At 42.5% G+C, this 14,576-nt stretch overlaps 1 protein-coding gene across 2 annotated transcripts in view; it reads right to left on the bottom strand.

Moving 5' to 3' along the window:
* SNTB1 (syntrophin beta 1) overlaps positions 1 to 14,576 on the bottom strand; it is a 229,604-nt gene that overhangs the window by 82,110 nt on the left and 132,918 nt on the right. For both annotated transcript variants that reach the window (XM_028090869.2, XM_028090870.2), the window contains one exon: positions 10,467 to 10,674. In XM_028090869.2, coding sequence (XP_027946670.2) covers positions 10,467 to 10,674 — 208 coding nt within the window. The remainder of the gene's footprint in view (positions 1 to 10,466; positions 10,675 to 14,576) is intronic.

Genomic DNA, 14,576 nt, shown 5'->3' with positions numbered 1-14,576 from the left:
TTGATCTTTTCTAGAAGATATTCCCAATCTCTATCCTGACCTCCCATCTCACCAAAGTTCCAGACCAGCAGGCCCCCATGATCCCCGATGGCGAAAGAGCAATAAAAGGATTGTATATTTGCAGAATTCTGAATTGTTCTTAGGACACTTTACATGGATGGTGAGGTATACCTGGGCGGAGCAAATCACACCCTGGGCTGAAAATCAGAGATACATGAATTTTAGTCTCACACTTCATGCAAACTAGCTACATGATTATGGTCAAGTAACATAAAATTGCCAATTCATATTCTGTTATTTTTTTCTGTCCCTCCTAGCTCTAAAACTCTGTAAGAATATGATTCTTAGAACCCATGGAATAAGTAAGGCATGTATCTGAATTGTGTTATTTACATCTGAGTCTAGAGCCCCCCTTTTCTGACTTTTAATCTAGTGTTCTCATTAGGAAGGATGATAAATTCATAAAACATAACAGCCACTCAAAGACCATCACTCCTGCATCTCACTCAAAATTGAGAAGCTTTCAAATAAGGGAATCCCTAAGTTTCACCGAGTTTATGGTCCGAGAAGTCTCATGTGGAAAGACAATTTTTTAAAACACAGAAATGAGGGTCAGGTGCCCTGGGTTGTCCTCTCCTCTTCCAAGAAAGCCCTGTTGAACATGCAAAGTGAGATTGTACTTTATTCTCAGTGAAATCTATTGCAGTGTCTACTGGTAACAGCAATACATTTCTGGCTACTACCACTAGTCCACTGACTCACTCATTTGACAACACAGACACTGTCTAGGCACTGAGGCAACTGGCCTAAACAAGAAACTGCCTCTTTTCTCTGCAAGGTTGTACCTGTAGGACCAAAACAGATCAAGGAATATTTTAGGGTCTCTCCCTGAATCCTTATGAAAGGGAAATGAATAAGAGTAATTCTGAGAATCCCGCTTGACCTCTGAGACTCCATAAAGACCCTCATTTTCATCTTGACTCAGGCCCTATGTCAATATGGATGTTCTTAAATCAGACTCTAGAACTCTAGATACATCTGTATTTTTACTCCTAATTCTACATAAAATCAATAAAGGACTTCAAACTTCATCACTTAGCTTCAGCTTACAAAACCTGAAAATACCAACTTGAAAGAATTTCAGGATGAAAAATGAAACATGTGAATTTGCATTGCATTTGTAATACTGCAGCCTAGTCCTATTAGGAGTAATAAAAAGCCCAAGCCAAAAATGTAAGGCTGCAAAGGGACTCTGAAGATGACATTGGGAATTTTTAAGGCATTATAAAATAATTCTTCCATGCTGTGGGGAGAAAGTCATGAATAAATGCCAGAGTGAGTTACTAGGATTTGAATATAGTTGTCAATGAAAGGAAACTTCTAGGTGGTGGCTAGAGCCCCCTGCAAGTCCCAGAACTGGCTACTCTCGGTATCTCTTTGCCCCCTGAAGATCCTGTGTACGTGGGCTGGAATATCTTTCCCCACATGAACACACAAGGGATTACAGTAGATATTGTTGGTCCTCTGCCAAAATTCCCTTTTCTAGGTTGGAGCCTTCAACCTTCACATGATGTGAATAATGACTGCCTTCTCTTCCTCTAGAGAGCTGCCCGTGGCAGACAGGAGTGGCCTCTCTTCACCTACAGCCAGTGGCTGACTCATACGGAAATATAAAATCCCAACTCTTCCGCGTAAGGTGGAGGGGGCTCTGTGCTGCCCTTCATGCTCCAGAGCCCCCTGTGGGATTGGGATGAGGCTAGACTCTAGCTGATAGTACATCTTTGCTTAGCTCCCTCCCCGACATCTCTTGCTTCAGCCGTTGCCTTACAGGTTTCTCCTGAGTGTCCTCCCTCAGTAAATCCCTCCCCAAGAATTGCCATCTCCAACTTGGCTTCTAAAGAATCCTAGGACACTGATCAATGTATCGTAAGGCCTAAAATTTCATGTACTGCCTTGACCTCTTTGAGCCTCCCAGGGCTCCTGCTCTCATCAGATATGCCCACCACCTCAGTTCCCTGTACTCCCCCTAGTCCTTACCCTAATGGGTTTTACTTCTTGGACGGCCTGCAAAATGATTCAAACAAGCCAATCCCATACTCCCATGGGAACCAGAGCACATCTCACCCACTTGTTACTACAAAGCCTGTCTCACTGTCCCTGATGTTTCTCTCTGCCCTCTAGTAAACCCTATGTGGTCCGGCAAGGCTTGCAGCATCCTCCCCAGACCCTGAGTAAACGTAACTCATGAGCTGCTGCCAGGTTCCTCTGTCCCATGTTCAGTGTCATGAGTTCTGCCATCTCCTGCTATTTACAGTGGGGATCTCTCCCTCACCAAGGGGGTGAATAGGAGGTGACTGGAATAATCAAGTAATGGAAATCAATAGGAAAATCTTTTTTTTCTTTACTAAAGAGAGGGAGTTTTTCTGGAAGAGATCTATTTCATAAAGGTAGGGTGATCTGCAATGACCAATAAGATAAAGTTTAGCAGAGTGTGCTGGCCATACAACCAGGCAGAGAGAGCTTTCAATCTTGAGTTCTACACACCTCTCCCAAGAGATCAAGTAGGGCTTATATGAATTTGTGGGAATCAGCCCTACAGGAACAAAATGGGCAGTGCTGATGTGTCCACCTTGGTGACAATGACTCCCATTACTAAATTGCACTGTGAAGTCACGCAGAAAAGTGGGCATATTTCCATCCTTCCATTATAGCTGCCTCTCTGCCACCTACCCACCCCAATTTTAGATCCCTGATTTTTCAGCGAATGGAAGATGGGGGCAATGTGCATTCACTCTGGCATGTTTGCTTGCGACACTTGTAGTGAAAGACTAACAGGAAGATAACCAAGCTGCTGCTGGTTTTCCTCAGTCTTGCTCCATCTCAGATGTGATTCACTCAGGAACTTGATGACTGCCTTTTAAAGCAGCACAACAGGCCCATTAGCACTTAATTGCATTAATAGTCTGTGTTTCCTAGCATAACAAACAGTCTTGATTTAGGGATGATGCAAGTCAGGGGTAGCTCTATTGCTGCTTATCAGATGGGAGTTCCCTCAGGTCAGAGACTATTTTCTCCATGGGAAGAAGTGGTGGGAAAATTCCTACGTAGGTGATTTTTAGGCAGATGGTGGAGCTGATATATTTAGAGGCTCCAGAAATATCGTTCCTTTAATTACACTGTCAAGATCTTGATTACCAGCAGCCTGTTTCACTGAGGCCAAGGCTATTCTACATTTGCATTCGAGATTGCTCTAAGATCGCTGGGCAGTGCAGCTACAGGATGAAATTACTTGGTTGGTGATATTCATGTGGATTTGGGGGGTGGGGGGGATGAATAAATTGCTATTGTTGGAACTGAAAACTAATGATGGTCTAGTGAATTATGTGAGAATATAGGGAAAATACATTGACAGATGGGAGATGGATAGATAGAGGTGGATGGATAGGGGCAGGGATGAGAGAGATGGAGGTGGATATGGATGGATAAACAGATATAGGGCAAGATGGATAGATGGAGAGAGAGAGAGATGGTTCTGCCTTTGCACAGCAGTGCTGAGCAATAAAAAAGACTGTGCAGGCTGAAACCATACCAAGTGGTCTCAAGCACTTGGAAAAATTAGGATTGTTCCCTGGACATTTAATATTTCTTATTACCACATTAAAAATTGTCTTCCTGTCAGTTGTAAGTACACAGGGAAATGAAAAAAAAAATTAAAACCTATTTACTTAGTAATCGATCCCTTAAGACATTAGAAAGATTGAGAATTAATGTGTTTTATTTCTTTGTCAAAAACTTGAGAGTGGTGTGAGCAGTGCTTGTTGCCTTCTCCTCATCACATAACTGAATGACATAGTCAAGGATGGACATAACTTAGGATTCTGAGCGAGTGTCTTTTCCAGGCCTCGACAAGCCATCCTGCTCCCTTCTAAGTCTGGATCGGCCAGCGCCATCTTATCCTTTCTACTTTCAGTGATGTGAAAGGTCTCTGAGAGTTCCCATGCTGTGAAGCTTCTCACTTCTTCTGGGGCATCTTCATCCTGTCTTCACTGACTTCTGGCTGCATATCAGGAGTCTCTTGAAGAGCACTGGCATCTATGCCCCCAAGGTCAAGTAGTTCTTCTGGAACTCCATTTCTGTTTGATTTGAAGCTCACTTCTACAACGATCACTTTTCATTTCACTGTACTTTCATCTTTTTTGGACAACTCCCCCTTTCTATTATCCATCCTTATAAAAAGTCATAGATTCATCACCATGAAACAAGGAGGAAACACCACTACCCACTTTGCAGTCTGTGTGAATGAACAGGCATGTGGTGACTGATCACTGACAGGTTTTGAGAGAAGACACGGGATTGTTCACAATGTGATGCACTTCAGCTATTTACATAGTGATTTTCTGAATGAAAAGCTGCCAGCAAAGTTTGTGCTTTATAAAATTACTTGCAGCTAATAGACTATTGTAACTGAAATCTGAACTGTGTTGTTGAGAGAATGGGGATATCGACTTGAACCATGATCACTGAATTCATAGATACTGGAAACACTCAAAGCAAGGCCAACTCTGTGTGTGTGTGTGTGTGTGTGCATGTTTTTGTATTTTAGTCTTTCTCTAACCTGTCCTATCAAAGACAATTTCAGTCTTTGTTGGACCTGTTCATTGGACTTCTGTAGAACAAAACAGGAAGAAAGAGGAGAAGGGCAGAGGATTATTGTGTGGACAGTAAAAACTGGGACCAGCCAGATAGGTGTAACTGAATGACACAGTCAAGGATGGACAGGAAGAACAAAGAGAGAATCTCTTCTTGAATCTTTTCTTGGATTTCTTCTTTTAGGGTCATGAAAGGAATGAAAGTAGTTCAAGTTTAGGATGGAAGTGGATAGGAGAGAAAAGATTTTAATTAGGGTTGTCCTTCGCTGATATGTGAGTGCCCCCTGCTATGGATTGAATACCTTCCCTTCCAAATTCATGTGTTGAAGCCCTAATGGGATGGTATTTGCAGTAGGGCCTTCGGGAGGTAATTAGGTCATGAGGATGGAGCCCCCATGACAGGATTAGCGTCCTTACAAGAAGAAGAGAGCTACCATTCCTCTCTTTCTGAGGAGTGAGGAAACAATGAAAGGGCTGTCTATAAATCAGAAAGAGGGCTTCACCAGTACTCAACTCTGCTGGCATCCTGATCTCAGATTTCCAGCCTCCAGAACTGCGAGAAACAAATTTCTGTTTATAAGCTACCCAGTCTACCATACTCTGATTCAGCAGCCTGAACGGATGAAGACACCCTTTATTTTCATAAAGACACATAAAAGACTTGAGTTTTTTTTGATATGTCTCTTCGTTACGGAACAGTGCTTTGGGCATGGGAGACTGCTCTGACTCTGGATTCTGGCGGTCTCACACAGACGGACACATGTTCCCTGGGTCCCTATATGAGCTCAGCTTAGTGAAGAATTCTGGACTTGAGGATTAGAAAGAAGGGCTCACACTGTCTCTGCCACTTGCTGGAAGAGTGAAGTTACTCAACTTCTGCAAGCTTGCCTCATAGAATAGGAATTATTTAAAGCACATTGCCTGCGACAGACTAGGCACACAATAAATACTAATTACCAACTTCCCTTCCTCCAGTAGCACCCTAGGGAGGCAGAGCTATATAAAAGTTCCCATTTTTAAAAATTTGAAGTGGAAATGAGCAAAGCTGAGAACTGAATTTGCATCTCAGAGCTCCCAACTGGGTTGTTTGTTTGTTTCCTTGTGTTGTGTTTTTGTGTTTTTAATCTGACAAGAAATAGTTTGCAAACTAAGATAACAAGGTAAAGCAAAGGCGACACCTGATTAACTGAGTACAAAACAGAATCCAACAATTCTGCCTGTCCCTGTTGATTAGTGTTTTTCTAAGTAGCAAGAGAGTCAGAGCCTAGTTTGTTTTTCTCTTGTCTGAAATTGGACCGTGGAAAACACATCAGGAATAATAACTACAAAAAGATTAAAGAACAATGATTGAAAAACTGTGTTTGGGGCATATTGTATTTTACAGTTCCGGGTGAAAATTAGCATTGATAGGCCCTTTGGGGATAGATTGGGGCCTGGAAAGAGGTAAAAGGTTTAAGACCACTAAGAACAAGGGAAAATACCCTCATCTACAGGTGAGGGTACTCACAGGGAAAGAAGCACAGGCACCGGACTGTTACTGTCGTAGTTCAGAGGACCAGGAAGTGAAGGAAACAACAACCACAACAACAAAAATGGCTGTTGGCCCATTGCTGACCTTGATACTGTGGGGAGTCCAGAGAATGGCTATGAGAGTTCAAGGAAAGACTAAAATCAATTGCAACGAATAAGCTGCACTGGATTCTTTTAAAAATTAAATAAATAATGATAGCACCATATTGTTCTACTCTGCAATTATTCCTGTATCTTGATTTAGAGTGTGACTAGATCAAACACTTTCCATTCTCTGGGTCATCATCTATACAAAGAAGAAGTCGGTTTAAACCACTGTCATGGTTCAGGCTGCTATCACAGAATACCATAGACTGGGTGGCTTAAACAACAAACACTTATTTCTCATAGTTCTGGAGGCTGGAAGTGCAAGATCAGGGTACCAACATGGGGTTCCGGTGAGGGCCCTCTTCCTGGCCTGGGGAGAGCTACCTTCTTGATGTATCCTCACGTGGTAGAAAGAGTGTGCTCTGGTCTCTTCATCCCCAAGAAAAGCACCAATCCCATCGTGGGCACTCTGTGCTCATGACCTCATCCAAGCCTCATTACCTCCCAAAGGCCCAACCTTCAAATATCATCACGTTGAGGATGAGGGCTTCAACATATGGATTTGGGGGGACAGGAATGTTCAGTCCCTAGCAATTACCTCTGAGTCCCTTCTCTCTGATACTGTATATGAAGGTTCCCTATTGCCCACCAAATCAAATTCAAATCATCCATCCAGCTTTCAAGATCTTCCAAAATTGGATGTTATCCAAGGTACCAGATGTGTTTGATGAATACTTGCCTCCCTTTAGATCAGTCTCTAACATGCCTTCACTACAAGCTGTAGTGGTAATATACAAGTGTGTAGAGGTAATCGATTACCTTTTACCAAGGTAAAATACAAGTGTGTAGAGGTAATCGATTACCTCCAACTTTTTCCATGTGCATTCTCCTCTCTTGGAGTGCACTGAATTCTCTCCATTGCCTCAAGGACTAGCCATTTTGTGGGAGCCATTCTTCCAGTCCTCAGACTATCTCACAGGGAAGAATAACATTAATATAAAGTTTTCCTCCTGTGTAGTATAGAGGAGGTTTTAGGATTAGCATAGACAGGGATTTTAAAAGGGAAGTTGTTGTTTCATATTGTTTTAGTTCATGTAAATGCCCGTTCTAAAAATTTGAAATTAAATTTAATATGTACAAATCATGTCCCAGAGCTGCTATTAATCACAAAATCAAAGATTAACAGCATAGGAAAAGACAAAGGACATCAATTTAAGGTAAATTACAGCCGGATATATATAGGATCACACTTTATATCTTTACAAATACCAAGCAAATTCTCTGATATTTGTGATAAGAAGGCCACAGTATTAAGGATTTGCCATTCATTGTAACATTTTGCTGAAAACCATTTGTATGCCTCCACACTAGGATTCAGTATTAAATATTTAATCAAAAAAGATTCCAGCTTGGATTTTTTTCCCTAGGACTTGATCTATGGTAATCTTTTAAGAAGTTCGGAAGCAGAAGGCAATAAAAGACATTCCTGCTTCTGATAACTGTCCATGGTAAGTCATTACTGCTCGTAGGAATACAACACATAATACAACTTGAAGAAACATCTGTAATGGTTACCTGAAATTGTAAGAACAGTACTATTCTAAAACCAAAAAGAGGTTTTTATGAGCCTTTATTAGTGCTCCATGGGAATGCCTGATAATGTGTCTACTGATAATATGGTATAAGCAGACAACTTACAAGCGAGGAAATGGAAACTTTGGAAAAAATTTCAACATCATTAATAATGATACGACTGTATTTTCCAACTGTGCAAAGAGTAATGAAGTTTGTGTTAAAAGAGATGAAAAAGAAAAAAAAACAACACCTCTAGGAGTTGAGAGCAGCTCACTCCCTTGGACTTGAGGTAGAGGGATATGTGTGCAGGACAGCTCCCTTTGCCCCTCCAGGTCTGGGTCTCCACCCTTTTCCAGACCCTGCTTGTGCCTTTGGAGACAGGGCTTATCAGAATACATCAATGGGGCTCCCTTGCCTCTGGCTTCCCATCAGCCTCATCCAATGGGAGACACCAGCAGGAGATCAGGGGGCGGGGTCACGGGGGTTGTGCTTCCCTCCCAAAGACCACAGCTCTTAGTGGTGGCCCTTTTCTATAGCTACCAGTCTTGCTAGTTTCGGCTAACTGCTCCTTTTCCTTGCCATTTCAGATTAAGGGGTGGCTGTGGCCTCTTGTTGTTGGCAGCTCTGGAGTGCTTCTCCATCTCTTCTTGGTCTTCCTTACCTTGGCCACACCTTACAAATTATCCCTTCATTAAATCCTTTCCAATCATCGCTTTTGAGTTTGCCATCCATTTCCTGCCAGGACCCTGAGATCTCCAGAACATCTGCCCATCTACTCGGGCCCTTAAGCAAGTGAGGGCCTCTTTTCATCGCAGTCCTTTCCTCCTCCTATAGCAGGTAATGTCTGTTGCTTTGCCTGCCCCAGAATCCATTCAGTCTCTTCCTTGCACGGCAGCCAACCTTTCCATTAGAGAACCACCTCTCCTCATCTCTCAGGGCACAAGGTTCGGATGAGGCCGATCTCAGCACAACCCAGGGTGAACATCTGACCTAAGTCAGTTCAAGGAGGCTTAATCTCAGGACTTCTGTTGCAACTGGGAGGGCAAAGAGGCTTTTATTCAGGTGGACGGGTAGGCCATAAGGGAAAACACAAGCCTGGAACTGCTGGGCCAAGGGCAAAGGCTTGCCTACATGTACACCAATGAAGTGGGCTGGGTGCAAAAAGATGGAGAAGCAGGCCTAATATCATTATTTGGATCCCTGGATCCCGCCATGGCTGAAGCTGATCCTTGGGTACTGTTCACTTTTCTCAAAAGTAATACATCCCTTTTTTGCTCAAGCTGACGTGAGCTTTCTATCATTTGCAATGAAAATATCCCCCACACAGTTGGAGGAAGTAAAAAGTAGAGAGTATTAGAGACTGTTGACTTCTAAAATGATGTCACCCTGATCTGCAGTATTGTTTTCATTGAGAACCCCAGCACACAGGTCACGAGAGGCTACCTATGGTTTTTGTTTATTACACTCTGGGGGCTACCACCATCTGCATTGTTCCTTTGATCCTTTGAAATCTGTGAGAGATGGGACAACACCAAATCAAACAACCCACTCCGTGTTGAACTCTGTGGCTGAGACTCAGGCATGAACTGGTGCAATCAAAGCACAATGGTGGAAAATAGCCTAATGCTGTGTTCAAGTATTATTTTCAAGTGCTGTTTGCCTGGGCCGTCTCAGATGACACGGTTCACTGGCAGAAAGGCTGTTTATTGCGACAATCATTATTCCCATTTACCGCCTATTACAATGTGAGTCACTGGGAGGTCAGACTGTTCCAAAAGCCCGGTGTTCCTGAGCACTCAAGATCAAGTTGAAGGGACAGCAATCAGGTATAGGAATAATGGCAAAGGCTCAATCCTTTGAAACGAAGAGAAGGGTTAACTCCCAGCAGACCGCTGCAAAGTGAGTTTTACCATCTTCAATGTATCATGTAGCTTGGGAAAGAGATCAGAGTGACAGTGTTAACATGACCCCAGGTCCTTTTCCACAGTAGCTGTCCTCCCTGAGAACAAAGATTAAATCTTCATTCATCCTTATACACTTCACTCCTGCCTAGTACTGTGCCTTGCACACAACAGGTGCTCACAAATGATGACCTTCAGGGCCTGCTGGCTTAAGAACAGAGATAAAATATAAGATAATACATCAAAAGAGCCCACACCCGGTAGTTGCTAAGAACCCCTTGCTGTTATTGCTATTATTTATAAATGAATGTATCTACGTTATTAACAAGTAGGTTCATGAAAACTCACAGAAACCCCCTTTTTAAGCAACCTTTTCCACTTCCTTATCTCACAAGGCAAACGCTCCTTTGGGCATTTGAGTTATTTTCCCTGACTTCCATACGTGTGACAAACTACGCATCTACTCACTCATTCATCCATTTGACAAACAATCTGTGACCACCTGTAATTTGCAACGTATTGGACTCTATGTCGGGGAATCAAAGCAGATTAGGACACAGCTCCCCATGTATAACACAAGCCTGCTAGAGATGGACAGGAAGTCCAAATAGCCTGTGAATGAGAGATCCAGCCTATGGAATGAGGTAACTGACTTTATGGTTGCAACAAGTGCTGGGGGAACCCGGGGGGGAAATGTCTACTCCTGGGGGAGCATTTTCCTTACCTTATCTGCAAGCCAGCCAAGATGCCTGATCTCTCGGCTCCCAGCAATGCCTGTTTTCCCCAGCTGCTCTCTGACCTCAGCAATCACTTGGGTCAGCAGGTCACTAACATTGGAATGGATGGCACTGAACCAGGCCTGGGCAGTGGCTGAATCCTTGCTCCTTAGGATCACTGTGTGCTTAGCATCTGGAGAGTGGATTTCAAGCTGCCTAGAGAAGCAGAGAGAGAAGGGTTAGAACATTTCCTGGTAGGTCATGCTTTGTCAAGTCCTAGGCCACAGAGGTGAATTAATTCTGTACTCTTACTTTTGGACTTTGTCAGCTTTGCATGGTTTATCTTAATGTTTCTTTCATTCATTCACCCATTTGTTCATCCACAAACATCCACTGAGTGCTTAGGCACTGGTCTAGATTTTGGGGACACAGTTATTCAACCATCAGATCACCTGAACTAAGGATGTCTGGTTTTCCTATTATTCAGCTGACTGGCTTATCAATAGTATCATATCAAGACTTCCAAACTGTGAGCTGATACTGATTTGCTTTACCTCTCAATCCACAGAGGATTTTAATAATGCACACACGTTTGCTGCTAGTGCAGAAAGTAGACTGAAATATCCAGCCACATGCTTAATCCTACTGCTCAGTGTTAATTGTGAAATTTAAGAACCAAAGATGACCAAACTTTGCATTCCTTAGAAATCCTGTCTGTGGCACACTTACCCAACATTTAACCCTTGGACATGTGTAATGAAGAAGCGAATGGGCCTAGGATGGGGTCACAGTGGGGGAGAGAGGCACACTAAGAGCTCTTTTAAAGCCGAATAAGAAAAGAAAGCAAAAGTCAAACACCAAAGCTTACACCAGAACTGCACAGAGACCACCTGAGATACAAAGTGAGATTTGCATACTGTGATTGTGGTAAAAGAAGGAAGTTCTAGATAGATATTTCTTTGAAGTACTCCTAGATTAACATGACATTGCAAAAATAGTATATATAGACAGTATAATGGACTCTCCGTCTATTATACCCTACAATATCAAAACCAGGAAACTGACATTGGTACAATGTAGGTGTGTGGTTCTATGTCATTTTATCACCTGGGAATCACAGCACTCAGAATACGGGACTATTCTAGCCCCACAAAGCCCTCCCTCCAGCTACCCCTGATAGTTACAGTGCTCTGCTCTCCACTGTAATCCCAAATCCCTGGCAACCAATAACCTGTCCTTCACACCTATACTTTTTAGACAGCTAATTTTTATTGCATTTATTCATTCATGTATACATGCAAATAAATATTTTACATTCACTTTTGCATCAGAAATATATAGGAATTGGGAAAATCAAAACTGAATAAAAATGATCCATTTGTTATTTCATCCCTTAATTATTATGCTACCATGCATTGAATACTTACTATTTATATATGTGTTTCTCCTAATATCCCTAGGACTGTTATTATTAATCCTATTTAATAGAAGAAAAAACTAAAGTTTGGAGGGAGAGAGAATTTACCCAAGGCCACACAGTGATGCTAGGATTCAAACCTATGTTGGTTAGGCTCAAAATCCCATCAATTTAGCTACTGTATTACAGTATCTCTCCTTTAGATGGGACAACATCCCATAGGGGGCACTCATTTTCTTCCACAGCTGTCTGAAGTCTCACTCTCATGCTCAGTAGTGTCCTTAGCTCCTGAGTTTCAAAATAACAATATTGCAGATCACCTGAAAATCAGAAGTCCCAATGCAACCTGGCCTCGTTAACATTCAAAACCAAACTTTTAGAGTGAGTAAACTGTTTTGCTCATAAACTAAAATTGTAGAAAAGGAATGATTTGAAAGTGGAATGTCTCTGGGGGAGTTTTAGCAAAAATTAGCATTTTTTTTTTTTTTGGTCAAAAATTTGCAAAACAAGCCTCCTAAGACTCCAAAGGTTTTTTTGTGATAAAACAGGGAATTCTTTAGGTGACATCTGTCCTCAGAAGAAAAACATCTCATGCCTCTTGGGCACTTTTCAAAGAAATGGGAGGTAGTTCTTGCCTATAGTTCTCCCTCTTCAGTAAAGTTACATAGCCAAATACCAACCAGGGTTCTCAAAATGCATTAATGAGAGCTCAAAGCACTTTTCTTTTTCAAAATTTTTACTTTATTTATTTTTTAAGTAGGCCCCATGTCCAGCATAGAGCCCAACGTGGGGCTCAAACTCATGACACTGAGCTCAAGATTTGAACTGAGATTGAGTTGGACACCTCACCAACTGAGCCACCCAGGCACCCCAAGATTTTATTTTTAAGTTATCCCTTTCCCCCCGGTGGGGCTCAAGCCCACAACCCCCAAGATCAAGACTTGCATGCTCCCCTGACGGAGCCAGCCAGGTGCCCCTCAGCATGCTTTTCAAATTATTCTAACATGATCTGTTATTCTAGAAATTTAAAACCTGCAACTATTTCATTTACAATATTTTCTTTTGAAGAGGTGCATTTGTTTTTAAACAAATGATGATTTGGGAAGCCGCCACCCCCCAGGTATCACACACATATATGCACATGATGCCAGCAAGGAAGAAAGGAAACAAAGAACATCTTTGTTGGATTGTCAGCCTACCCCCAGAGGAAGCTGAGCTGATGATACAGAGGCCCGTTTCTACAGAGGCCCGTTTCTCCGGGGCCCTAACAGCATTTATCATCATTAATTTTTAAGTAAACTTTTTAAGTATAACCGACAGACAGAAAAGTGTACAAATCGCAGTGCACAAATGTACTTTTGCAAAGGGAACGCATTTGTGGAACCACCATTCAGATCAAGGAACGGAACATTACACGCGTCCCAGAAGTCCGCTTCCAGCCCCCTTGCCAGCTATTACTGCCCCACCCCTCACCAAATCACCACTATTCGGATTTCTATCACCACGACTTACTTTTATCCCAGCCAAAAGTGTGAGTTTTTGTTTTCGTTGGCTGTTGTTGCCTGAAGTACAGGGAGGATCTTGGGCTATTTCTGGGGCGAACTAGCAGGTCCTCTACTTTTAGTGGTGGTTCTCAAAGTGCGGCTGACTGGCAGCAGCTGCACCACCCGGAGAACTTACTGGAAAAGTAAATTCTCGGATCTCACTATTTCTAACATCATGGAATGGAAAAAGGATAACTTTGGGGAGAGCGGCATGAGTCTTCTGCAAGATCTTGGATGCCTTGGGGCAAACCTGATAACTCCATCCCCTGTGATCCCTCTACCTCTGCTGTACCTAAAAGAGCCCCAAGAGGCCCATGTTCAGGAGCCTACGCTGATAGGAGTTAGGATCATCACTAGAGCTACAAACATCTGCTAAAGCCCCTTTATTTTCTCAATGCCTGAACCAACCAGCAACTGTGAGGGTGAAAGATTTTGCTGATAACATACTACAAAAGAACCATTTTCGCATATTTCATGTAAGCCATTTTTTCAAAAGCAATTTCAACTCCAATAAGTACTTCATCAATTTGTAAATGTATGGAAGGAGACAAAGGTGAAGAGATGAAGTAGAAATAGGGGAGGGCAGGAGTGGGGAGAGGAAGAAGAGGGAAATAAGAAAAACTCTAGGGTGGAAATGCTACTGTGGCTGGGTAGCTGAAGTCATTGAAGTCAGAGAACCACAAATGCATGATACAGTGGAAGTAAAAAAAAGCACAGGACAGGGGTGTCTGGGGGGCTCAGTCAGATAGGCGACCAACTCTTGGTTTTAGCTCAAGTCATGATCTCTGGGTTGTGAGATCGCAAGCTCTACGTGGCGCTCTGTGCTGGGTGAGGGGCCTGCTTAAGATGCTCTCAGTTCCCCCCCTTCCTCTTCTCTCTGTCCCTCTCTCTCTTAAAAAAAATAAAATAAATAAAATCTTGAAAAAAAAAAAAGCACGGGGCAGAACAGTGAGAGTAGTGTGGTATCACTGATGTCAAAGTGATTTTTATAGATGCTTGTAACTGTGGAGACTATGCTGGGAAATGTATCCAGGTGGGTTCAATGAGGAGGGAAATTGAGCAACATGAAGACAAGATTAGAAAGGAGACTTCACTGTCTCACATTCTATCTCCTGAATTGTGTTCCATGTATGCATTGTGTATTCACTGTACTGGAA

The sequence above is a fragment of the Eumetopias jubatus genome, unplaced genomic scaffold (assembly GCF_037043125.1).
Source record: "Eumetopias jubatus isolate StellerSeaLion01/CBP00866 unplaced genomic scaffold, mEumJub1_p1.0 scaffold_4, whole genome shotgun sequence".
NCBI lineage: Eukaryota > Metazoa > Chordata > Mammalia > Carnivora > Otariidae > Eumetopias > Eumetopias jubatus.
The sequence above is the reverse complement of the archived record's forward strand: the minus strand, read 5'-3'. Positions and strand labels throughout refer to the sequence as shown.